Source organism: Schistocerca nitens, chromosome 5, assembly GCF_023898315.1.
Source record: "Schistocerca nitens isolate TAMUIC-IGC-003100 chromosome 5, iqSchNite1.1, whole genome shotgun sequence".
Classification (NCBI taxonomy): Eukaryota; Metazoa; Arthropoda; class Insecta; order Orthoptera; family Acrididae; genus Schistocerca; species Schistocerca nitens.
In genome coordinates this window covers 231,136,818-231,149,325 of record NC_064618.1, presented here as the reverse complement: position 1 = coordinate 231,149,325, position 12,508 = coordinate 231,136,818, and the positions used below count along the sequence as shown (strand labels likewise).

The 12,508-nt window shown below is 41.0% G+C and overlaps 1 protein-coding gene across 1 annotated transcript in view; it reads left to right on the top strand.

Moving 5' to 3' along the window:
- Window positions 1–12,508, top strand: part of LOC126259804 (trypsin-7-like) — a 143,429-nt gene that overhangs the window by 88,375 nt on the left and 42,546 nt on the right. The window contains exon 2 of the mRNA XM_049956832.1: window positions 4,137–4,263. Within this exon, the coding sequence (XP_049812789.1) occupies window positions 4,137–4,263 (127 nt within the window). The remainder of the gene's footprint in view (window positions 1–4,136; window positions 4,264–12,508) is intronic.

The following is a 12,508-nucleotide window of genomic DNA, read 5'->3' as shown; positions in this document are numbered from 1 at the left end:
TTATTTGTCTGTAGATGTACAGCACAACTACCGATTTCCGTCCCATTCGTATAATTCCTTCGTTGTTTTCTTTTCATTTTTTTTATCCTCGAAATGAATTTGACCCATAAAGAAGGCAAATGCCAAAGAACTAGTATGGATTACTGATGTACTGACGTCAGACACGCAGGAGGATAACAGACGTTTCACAACTATGAAAACCTTAGCACAATATTTAATGTTTCAGTACGAATTTAGTTTGCTTTAATCAACAGTTGACAATAAAATCAGTACGTAACGTCTGTACATTAGTGAGTTGCGACACCATATAATTAAAACACTGGAAACGAGTTACATACCAGCCAAAAGTACAGTGTGGTTCAGCGCACTTCTTTTGTTGCTTCATTGGCTCCGAAAGCATTTCCTGTCATCGTGAAATGACTCATGTCGTTATATTGTGGAGGTAGCTTGTAAATTCGTGAACTGATGTCCAATAACTTCGTGGGAATGTGCGGAGAAATTGTGTCACGCTGTTTTGTAGGCATCAAATTATAAAATTTTCTTTCTGATTTATTAATTTACGGGATTTTTTTAAAGTGCTCTTATTTATTGGTACTTTAACATTAAAAATGAACTATGTAGTTCATTGGACTAGTTCATCGAATTAGTTCAGTGAAGAGGACTACCTCAAAAGGAATAGTTCCATAAAAGAACTACTTTGCCGATCTCTATATTCATTTCCATCCCCCCCTCGATGGCAGTGAAGTCACTGCACATGCATTCACTACACTCATCCACACGAAATAGTTACACATGACAGTCTATACTAACAAGGGAAGTTCCCCAGCTTGAAGAGCTATAACAGAATAAAAATTAGTTTAAAAATCGCAGAAATGTCTGTTCCTTCATGGTTATTCGACTGTAAACATGTTTGGGTTTGCGCACAATTGTTGTTTGAAAGTTAATGACTCTAAAGACTGCAGAACAGGTCGAGAAGCAAAAATACCAAGCAACAGATAATTATCACCATGAGATTCGCTGCTGTCGTAAATGAGGTATTATTTGGATAAAACTAATCATTTATTTCCACAAGCACTACCTACAGATCATTTCACTGACTTCGATTTGTTGTAGAATCATGGAACATATTTTGTGTTCAGACATAATGACCTTTCTAGACTCTGAGAAACTCATATGCAGAAACCAGCACGGTTTTAGGAAACAGCGGTCATGCGAGACACAGCTGGCCCTCTTTGTGCATGATATACAATAGGCTCTAGATACCGGTTCTCAGGTTGATGCCATATTCCTCGACTCTCGAAAGGCATTCTACTCATTTCCGCACTGTCGCTTGCTCGAAAAAGTGCGTGCTTACGGTCTAGCCGATGACATATGTGGTTGGATAGAAACTTTCCTAACAGACAGAGAGCAGTATGTCGCCCTGAATGAGGAGACTTCAACAGAAACAAGCGTAACATCAGGTGTGCCCCAGGGCAGCGTAATAGGTCCGCTTCTTTTTACGATTTACATAAACGATCTGGTTAATGATATTGATAGCGGCATTAGACTGTTTGCCGATGATGCTGTAGTTTACAGGAAAGTATTAGCACACGAAAGTTGTGAGCAAATCAATGAGGATTTGCAGAAAATAAATGCGTAGTGTAATGACTGGCAGTTATCTCTCAATGTAAATAAGTGTAACCTACTGCGTATAACAAAGCGAAAATCCCCATTAATGTAAGAGTACAAAATAAATGACCAGTCTTTGGAAGCGGTAATATCCGTCAAGTATCTGTGTGTGACTATTCGAAATGATCTCAAATGGAACGATCAGATTACGCAAGTAACGGGTAATCTGGTTTATTGGTAGAATCCTGAAGCGATGCAGTCTTTCAACAAAGGAAATTGCTTACAATACTTTAGTTCGTCCAGTCTTACAGTATTGCTCGTCTGTATGGGACCCGTGCCAGTTGGGTCTGATTCAAGAGATTGAGAAGGTCCAAGGAAGAGTGGCAAGATTCGTGACTGGTACATTTAGCCATCGCGATAGCAAAATCTCATAGAAAGTTTGAAGGGGACCCACTTGCACACAGACGAATCGCTAAACGGAAGGGGCTGCTCACTAAATTCCAAAATCCGATCTTCGCCGAGGATGTAGGGCATATATAATTACCATCTACTTTCATATCGCGCAATGATCATCATTCAAAGATAGGGGAAATTAGAGCTCGTACTGAGGCGTTCAGACAGTCGTTTTTCCCTCGCGCGTCCGCGAGTGGAACAGAGAAGGGGGGGGGGGGGGGGATATGACTTTGGTGCGAATAGTGCCCTCCGCCATACACCGCTTGGTGCCTAGCGGAGTATATATGCAGATGTAGATGATCGGTTCAGTTGGACCTGAGGACCCAGTCCATTCCATGTAAACACAGCCCACTCCATATCAACTTGTACAATGCATGTTTGACAACTTGGGACCATGGCTTCGTGGGGTATGCGCCACATTCGGATCCTGGCACCAGCTCTTACCAAATGAAATAGGGAATCATCTGACCACACCATGGTTTACCAGTCGTCATCGTCACGAGGCCAGAAGAGGAGTTGCAGGCGCTGTCGTGCTATTAGCAAGGGCAGTCGCGTCGGTCGTTTGCCACCACAATTTCGTCGCACGGACCTAACTGCTACATTCGTCGTACGTCCCACATTGATTTCTGCGGTTATTTCATACAGTGTTGCTTGTCTGTTAGCACTGACAGACCTATGCAAACGCTGCTGCTCTTGGTCGTAAAGTGAAGGCCGTCGGTCACTGCGTCGTCCGTGGTGAGATGTATTGCCTGATATGTGGTACTCTCGGCACTCTTCACAATGCGGATCTCGGAAAATTAAATTTCCTAAAGATTTCCGAAATGGAATGTCTCCTGCATCTACCTCCAAATACCATTTCGCGTTCAAAGTCTGGTAATTCCCATCGTACGCCCATAATCACATTGGTCTCCTTTTCAGATGAATAACCTAAATACAAATGACAACTCTGCCAATGCACAGTTCTTTTATACCTTGTGTACGCGATACTACCGCCATCTATATGTAGATGTATTTGTGCATATCGCTATACCATGACTTCTGTCACTTTAGTGTATGTCGACAACATATAATAATAATAATAATAATAATAACAGTGATGTTTAAAACTCACCAACTGTTTTCAATGGCTACAGAATAATTCTTCGAAAGACACAGCCACCTGAAGAGTAGAAGCTTCTATAGATTCCTAAGCATTGAACCCCACGTGCTGCACAACAACAGGACAAACAGTGAACCAATTTTCATAATATCCTGCAAACAATACAGATCTTCTCTGTGGATAGCGGTCAAATAGAGGTGTTTCACTCTGTCATGAATGGAATGCTCTTTTGTTCCAAGAATGCCGTTTCGTTCTGCGATAATTATATTCCGTCTTATGGATAGGAAGCTTTTTCCCATCTAGGTCCTGCGCAGACCTCTTATACTTACTGTCAAAAATAATTCCTCCGTTCGAAAAAATTGAGTTTTACTCACAAATTAATATTTTGATTTTCACTTCTTCCTGAATTTTTAAGAGGCCATGACTGAGGATGTTGTATGCAAATGCAGACCTGCTCTTGTAACATAACACACAAGTAATTAAAACGCTGAACCATAATGAACAAAAGTTTCACAATTTGTAGGCCGATGGTGTACATGATTTAATCCCACATCTCAGGTTAAAGTGGCATTACAGGGAATGGAATAACAAATGGCCACAAAGTTTAAAGTCAGAATGGGCAAGTGGCCATCTTGAGCAGGCACCAAAAGAGGGATTCGCGTCTTGAAATCGATTGCGTTTTATAGCGGTATCCATGCACTGCTGTGCCCTCTTTAATTTCTGTACAACGACATCTGCCACTTAGCCCCTGCCTAGGTAAGCGTCGTTTGTCAGTTTACATTCTGACGTCCGTTTCTATATATTTATCGAAAAAGGATTCCAGTCTCTCGGAAAGTGGTAAGATATATAACAAAACGTTTTCTAACAACTAATTCGTTTCGGGAAGAATGAGACTCCTACCGTTTATTGCTGATTTTTATCTTTACCCATGCCCATCTCATAAGCCTAACAGAAACTTTACTCTCTACTGTTTCAGGTTGATGGTTCTGGAACGAATGCAGTGGAGCCATCTACCAACGGTAGCACCAGCGGTAGGACACTCTTTGGCGTCTTTTCGAGGCCAAGCTCGTTGCAGAACGCAGCACCTCCTACATGTTCCTGCAGTAAGTTCACTGAAAAATCCGCGTCTATCTCTAATGTCGGCACAATGTGAAGTGATTATAAAGAAACAAGCTGAGAGATATTTATGCATCTTATCATTCCATAAAACACTATACAACAAAAGTCGGGCAAATCGTCATTCATGGATCACATTTAACATATGGACAGGAACTATGTAACGAGGTGACCTAGTGGTAAAGATCTAGACTCGATTCAGTATGGGTTGTTCGTAGAAGATATTAAATAATTTCACAAAATCACATCATACAAACCGTTAAATATTAAGTATAGGCTTACATAATTAATAAGCAATATATGTAACTAAATTTCAAAAACTTTATTGACACAGAGAAAACTTGCGAACACAATTCTTGTTTCAAAAGAGAGCACGATGATGCAAATTCTGAGTGCGGTTCAATACAAATCTTTCTGCAGGCTTTACCAACAAAGATTATGACGGCAATAGGAAACGAAACATTCAGGAAACTATGATATCTACAATCGAAGATGAATAATTAACTATTAGGGCAAATGACGGCTGCACGAATATTCATAGTTCTATAAAAGGATTAGTTACGTGTTTATAATCTTTCGTCTTTATTTTTTCTAAACTTACCTGTTCAACGTGAGTTGTTTAATTTATTGCTGCACATTAGGTTTAACGGGAAGCTCAATGGTCACTTGTCTGAAATGAGTTTGGGAAACCTTCCAGAAATCACGAGTCCAGTCTGTGTTCTAGATGGCACCCGTTTATTCAGATGCAGATTCAAATTGGATCTGACTCACCCGCTCTCTCGAAAGTAAGCATTTAGCCCACATTACTTGCTGATACATATGATACATATATTAAACGTCGCCACTGCACGAAAGATACAGCACATACCTTCAAACAACACTCGCTTGCGCCGTAATCACTACTTTACACGTAGGGAAGCGAATGATTGTCTTCGGTTTATTGGGAGATTTTTGGGAAAGTATGATAAATCTGTAAAGGAGACAGCACATCAGACGCTAGTGCGACCTATTATAGAGTACTGCTCGGGTGCTTCTGGAAGCTGCAGCAGGTCAGATTAAAGGAAGATATCGAAGCAGTTCAGAGGGGGGCTGCTAGATTTGTAACTGGTGGCTTAGAACAACAGGCAAGTATTTCGGAGACACATTGGTAACTCACATGGGAATCCCTCGAGGGAAGGCAACGTTATTTTTGAGGTACACAACTGAGAAAATATTGAGATCCGGCATTTGAAGCTAACTGCAGAATGATTCTACTGCCGCCAACATACATTTTACCTAAGGACCACTCAAATAAGAAATGAGAAATTAGGGCTCGTACGGAGGCATATAGATCGTCGTTTTTTCCTCGCTCTATCTGCGAGTTGAACAGGAAAGGAAACGACTAGTAGCGTACAGGGTATCCTCCGCTACGCACCTTACAGTGGTTTGTGGAGTATGTATGTAGATGTAGACGTACAATTATATATGAGGCAACGTAACAGTACCAGCGAAGTGTTTTGTTGTCAGAGATATCAGTTCATGCATATTGTTTTCAGTGACTTGGGTTCTGATGTCCTTCACTCTTTGTCGCTCTCCTTAATCGATACTTAACATGTTCAAAATAGTATGAATTTGTACTGTCACCGAGGACCAAGCGCAAAAACTTCTCTTCATCTAACATCGTTCAGTTACCATAACAGTACGGCGGTTTCTAAAAACTGAGTGATTCTTGACCTGTCGCCCTTAGCTCCCCCAACTGTCACCTTTTACAACTGATGCTTGTCATTACATTACAATACGCTGCCAGAAAAGAAAACAATACACCATTTTGGAGGTTTCCAGTTCACTGAAGATTCATTGTTGCAACAGTGCAGATGGAGTACATGAAACACTTACTTACATTTACAGATCAATAACACAAGCAGTTCTGCGGTACCAGAAAGCGACCCATACTGAAACCCACATATCAGTATATGGTGTAGCCTCCACAGGCGCCAATGCAGGTGCTGACTTTGGATATCCAGTCGATCGTACAGAAGGCGAACACTGTTCAGGAATACGAGGGCAGTTCAATAAGTAATGCAACACATTTTTTTTCTCGGCCAATTTTGCTTGAAAAAACCGGAAATTTCTTGTGGAATATTTTCAAACATTCCCGCTTCGTCTCGTATAGTTTCATTGACTTCCGACAGGTGGCAGCGCTGTACGGAGCTGTTAAAATGGCGTCTGTAACGAATGTGCGTTGCAAACAACGGGCAGTGATCGAGTTTCTTTTGGCGGAAAACCAGGGCATCTCAGATATTCATAGGCGCTTGCAGAATGTCTACGGTGATCTGGCAGTGGACAAAAGCACGGTGAGTCGTTGGGCAAAGCGTGTTCATCATCGCCGCAAGGTCAAGCAAGACTGTCTCATCTCCCGCGTGCGGGCCGGCCGTGCACAGCTGTGACTCCTGCAATGGCGGAGCGTGCGAACACACTCGTTCGAGATGATCGACGGATCACCATCAAACAACTCAGTGCTCAACTTGACATCTCTGTTGGTAGTGCTGTCACAATTGTCCACCAGTTGGGATATTCAAAGGTTTGTTCCCGCTGGGTCCCTCGTTGTCTAACCGAACACCATAAAGAGCAAAGGAGAACCATCTGTGCGGAATTGCTTGCTCGTCATGTGGCTGAGGGTGACAATTTCTTGTCAAAGATTGTTACAGGCGATGAAACATGGGTTCATCACTTCGAACCTGAAACAAAACGGCAATCAATGGAGTGGCGCCACACCCACTCCCCTACCAAGAAAAAGTTTAAAGCCATACCCTCAGCCGGTAAAGTCATGGTTATTCTGTTCGATGTCCTTCCCCATGGTCAAACGATCAACTCTGAAGTGTATTGTGCTACTCTTCAGAAATTGAAGAAACGACTTCAGCGTGTTCATAGGCACAAAAATCAGAACGAACTTCTCCTTCTTCATGACAACGCAAGACCTCACACAAGTCTTCGCACCCGAGAGGAGCTCACAAAACTTCAGTGGACTGTTCTTCCTCATGCACCCTACAGCCCCGATCTCGCACCGTCGGATTTCCATATGTTTGGCCCAATGAAGGACGCAATCCGTGGGACGCACTACGCGGATGATGAAGAAGTTATTGATGCAGTACGACGTTGGCTCCGACATCGACCAGTGGAAAGGTACCGTGCAGGCATACAGGCCCTCATTTCAAGGTGGCGTAAGGCCGTAGCATTGAATGGAGATTACGTTGAAAAATAGTGTTGTGTAGCTAAAAGATTGGGGAATAACCTGGTGTATTTCAATGCTGAATAAAACAACCCCTGTTTCAGAAAAAAAATGTGTTGCATTACTTATTGAACTGCCCTCGTATTTTATGCCACACATGCTCGACCTGTTCACGTAGCTCTGTAAGAGTTGTTGGTTGATGAGTCACATGAGTCACTACTCGTCCCATCATATCACACATATATGCTCGATTGGAGGCAAGTCCAGAGATTGTGCTCGTCAGGGAAGTTGCTGCACGTTTTGCAGAGGACGTTCAGTTCACGGGCAATGTGTGGGCGAGCACTAGTCTGTTGGAACAACACATCACCTTCCTGGTGCAAGAACAGCAAAAGAAAGGGTCTAACGACATACTGCATGTACGAGTGCTGGCTACCCTCCCCTCCCGAAACAACAATGGTGAACGGGGGTTTTAGCTTACTGTAGCCCAGACCATACAGCCTGGGGTGAGGCCAGTGTGTCTCGGACGAATGCACCCTATGAGACAGCGCTCACCAGGTCTACATCGTGTGCACAAACGACCATCAGTCATATGCAGGCAGAATCTGCTATCATCGATGAAGTCCACGGATCGCCACTCAGTCTTCCAAGTGGTCCTCTGACAGCACCAGTCGAGCCGTGCACGTCGATGCTGTGGCGTGAGTGGAAGGCAGGCAAGAGGCGTGCGTGCCCGTAATCCCAATGCTAATAATCAGTTCGCAACGGTTCGTGTCGACGCGTCTGCGCTCATAATCCCTTTTGTATGTGCTGTGGTAGCTGTACGATCTGCCACTGCTGTCCTTATAATACGACGATCTTGATGGTCCTCTGAGCTGCGTGGACGTCGCGCTGCATGGATGTGAGAATGTTCACATGACCTCTGATATCAACGTCAATGCACAACTGATGCAGCATGTCCACCTTGTGTGGCAATTCTTCGAAAGAACCATCCCTCCACTTGGAAGGCCACAATTTTCACCCTTGCAAACTCGCTTAGCTGTCTGTAGGAAGCATGAATGCATCTCTGTGACATGACTGCCTGTTTACGTTACACGTTTGCACCACAGTGGGACTTCTGGCTGCAAGCATTTTCTATTAAAGGGTAGACACAGATGGCGATCTGCTAGCTATCCCACTACACTATCTGTTGGCGGACGACGTTGAAACCATTACCAGAACATCCACTATCCCCCAGGTGGCACATGCCGTCATCGGATCAAAACCGACGTCGTTTTTCCAAGTGCACTAATTTTTTTTTTTTCCGGCAGTGTAGATGTTGCGGAAACTGCTGCCCATAATCCACATGTGATGAAGGTGAAGGGTGTTATCACTTGGCCCGCGAGGTCGCCAGATTAGACGCCACTGGACTTGTTTCTTAAGGACAAACTCAAATTTAAAGTCTATGCACGAGCCCTGACGACTCAAGACCACCGTTTTCAGACTTACTTGCATTAGTGACTGCAGAAGTGTTGTGCACTGCACGGTGAGCATTTTGAACACCTGATGACATAAATGAAATGTTTATGACCACATTCTTTTGTGATTTCTTTCTTGTACATGTCACTGATATAATATCACAATGTGTTTCCTGACATTAAACTAACAGTTATTATTTAACAATCGTTATTCCTCAGTTCCTTGTTTAGCAAGTCATTCAATTTTTGACAGGCACCTTTCGTTCAAGGTTCTGGTATAAACGAGAGCAGAGTCCGGCAGGGAGGTATTACACTTTTCAAGACATTCTAACACATTTATTTTTTCAATAAATTTCGATTTCTGTGTTTCTCAAATATTACAGATACAGTGTCATTTAATAACCATAAAACACAAACAAGAATGCATTTTAATTCATGTGCGAAAAATGACGTCGTCCAGGTGGTGGTCGTTCTTGTCCAGGCATTGTTGCACGCGAGTGGAAAAATTGTCCATACACCTTTCAAGCACAACAAGGGAAATTTCTCGAGTAATGGCTCCTGAAAGAGCTTCACGAGTCCGCGGTTTTTCAATGTGAACCCGAGATTTCAGGTAGTCCCACAAGAAATAATAGCACGGAGAAAGATCTGTAGATCAAGGACGCTTGTCCACATCCCCATGCAAACAAAAGGAGGCGACCTAAAAATGTTCCTTTTCAACAGCCATGGGTGGTCTTGAGGTATGGGAAGTAACCCCATCCTGTTGAAGCCACACATTATTGAGGACAGTCTTTTTATCTTCTCAGCTCTGGCATAAAAAATTCTCGCAACATCGTGAAGTACCGTTGTGAGTTGACAGTCACAGTGCGTAAATTTTCTCGGAAAAAGTAGAGTCCAGTGATATAAAATCGGGCTAATCCACACCGCACATTTACTTGCTCACTATGCAGGGGCCTCTCGTGAAATTCCCGTAGATTATTTTCCGACCAGTACGAGCAACTTTAGTTTGTTCGCAGCACCCTATAAGTGAAAGTAAGCCTCGTCACTCATTAGTAAAAAACTGTCATTTTCCAAAGTTTTTAGCATCATTTCTGAAAACATATGCCGCCGTACATAGTCATAGTTGTTCAACCACGATTATATTAAAACGGTAAAAGTGGAGGTCAAAGTGTAAAATGTGGTGAACTGATCTGTTTGAAACGCGCAAAGCACGAGCATGTTGTACAGCTAAGCGCCGACGATTGGCCTCGACAGCTTGTCGAACTTTATTGATGTTTTATGCTGTTATAACTATCAGAACACCTCCCCGAGCTGTTCCAGGTGTTACAGTTCCTCTCGTTCTGAAATTGTTGAACCGCGTTATTACTATTGGGCGAGGTGGGACAGCATTGTGTCGACCAACGCTGAACAGATTGTAAAATCTTCGGTACGTCTGCACTGCCGAATGACTGGTTGCAACAAAAGTGTCGTAAACGAAGATGTGTTGTTCACTTGACATAAGCTCCATGGCCACTGAAATGAGAACTAATAACGAATGTATATCAACCATAGCGAAAGCGTTAGTTCCCCCATCACTTAACTTATGGCGGACTCTAAAACGTAAAACCTCCCTGCCTGACCTTTTAGTTCACAGGTAAACGATGGAATGAGCCCATTTTTGTTTGCAATCTGTTTGATTTTGACAAAGAGCAGACACACCTTATATTGGCAAGCTTCACTTTAAATCACCAGCATGATATATTCTTATACATTAATAATTATTCTTGAAAGGATATTTCGAACCATTAGAGTTGATAAGACCAACACTAGTATTTCATTTAAGGGGGTACCACAGGCATATATTTGTAAATTAATGCAGCATTTTTTCCACTGAGGCTGTTATTTATTTAAACTTTGCTTTCATTTCATAAAGGTTTTATGCCACTGTCCAGTGATTTATCTGACTCATTTACTATTTTTTTTCGAAAGAACAGTACAACTAAGCTGCAACACGATCCTAGAAAGAAATTTAATTCACAAATCATGAAAACCTGTAAAAAAAGGCAGGTTCCCCTTCACAGATAAAGAAGCACGAGAATATCTGATTACAAATCCTAGAAGCACATAGGTGCACAACCAAAAATTCATAAAAGATATGTGCCTATCTGACCTATTGTTAATAGTATTGGCAGTCTCTCACATATTTTATGCAAAAAACCCAATAATTTATTCACAAAATTCTATACATATGAGAAGAAATATGCAATAAAGAACACACAAGAATTAACTGATCAAATCAAATTATGGTATTAGTGTTCCTAATAATATTAAACTTGTTTCTTTCACTCTTATTATTCTTTACACAAAGTTTCCTTAAAAACCATAGATATAATTGAGACTAACTTAATTAAATGCAAGAAACTAGGTCCAGGTTTGTTTGTGATCTTATTCAGCTGTTGCAGCTTACTCTATCTTATAACTGCCTTAGCTTTCAGAATGATGTATATCACAACTGCACAATTTAATCACGAGTAACTCCATGTCAAAAATCTTGGTTGACGTATACCCTACACATTAACCACACTGAAGAAATATTTTCTGCAAAATTTGAACAGATAACTGACAAAGTCAATTACAACAAATGTTATGTTGGTGACAACTTATTCCTGTCTAATGCTACGGAGGAGGATAATATTCATTCACAACAAAAATAAATAGTAAGGATGATAAGACAAAATTCACCATTTAAGTTGAAGTAAATAACTACATTAACTTTTTGGATGTTTTAATAATGAAAATGGATTGTTAGCAAAAGTTTGAAATTTTTTAAAACCAACAATTGCAGACACACTGATGAGTAATATATCAAACCAACTAGCAATGCGTAATATATTAAACAAAAGCCACCAATGATATTAGTCTAGAGAGAGAAATGGTTAAGAAGACTGATTTAGCAGTTTTCTAATATTACAGTGATCATTTAAACAAAATATCTAAAATTCTTAAAGATACGAAAACGAAAATTGGAGTTCACATGGGAAAAAATATTAAATTTATTATAAAACACATCATCCATAGAACAGAACCATCAAAAAATCCAGAATATATAAAATTGGATATGAAATGATACACTCAAATTTAACGAAACTAATCCAATGCATACATGAAGCATCTCATACATAGCAGCATTGTCCCAAAAGATGTAACATAAATTCCAAAGGCGAAGGGAATGATTATTCTAGAGGTAATTGAAATTTATAGTAATTTAAAAATCAACCACATATACCTACCAACAAACAAACTGAACTATATACCTGAAGATATCTCGATAATCCAAAATGGCAATTCCAGTCGTAGTCCCCATGTTAATAGATACGACAAATCGTTTATAGTTACCACACTTACACAAAGTTATTCATAATGTCGATATACTAAGTGAAATTTCTTATTTTCGAGCTACTCATTTTGGTACATCTTTTTAAGAGCATTCCCCCTTTTTTTCTTTGATTAACATTGAATTTTTCTATATTTCCGGCCTTATGTGCAAAAACTATGAAAACATCAAGAAAAATTAAAATTTTTGTAAACCAAAACGAA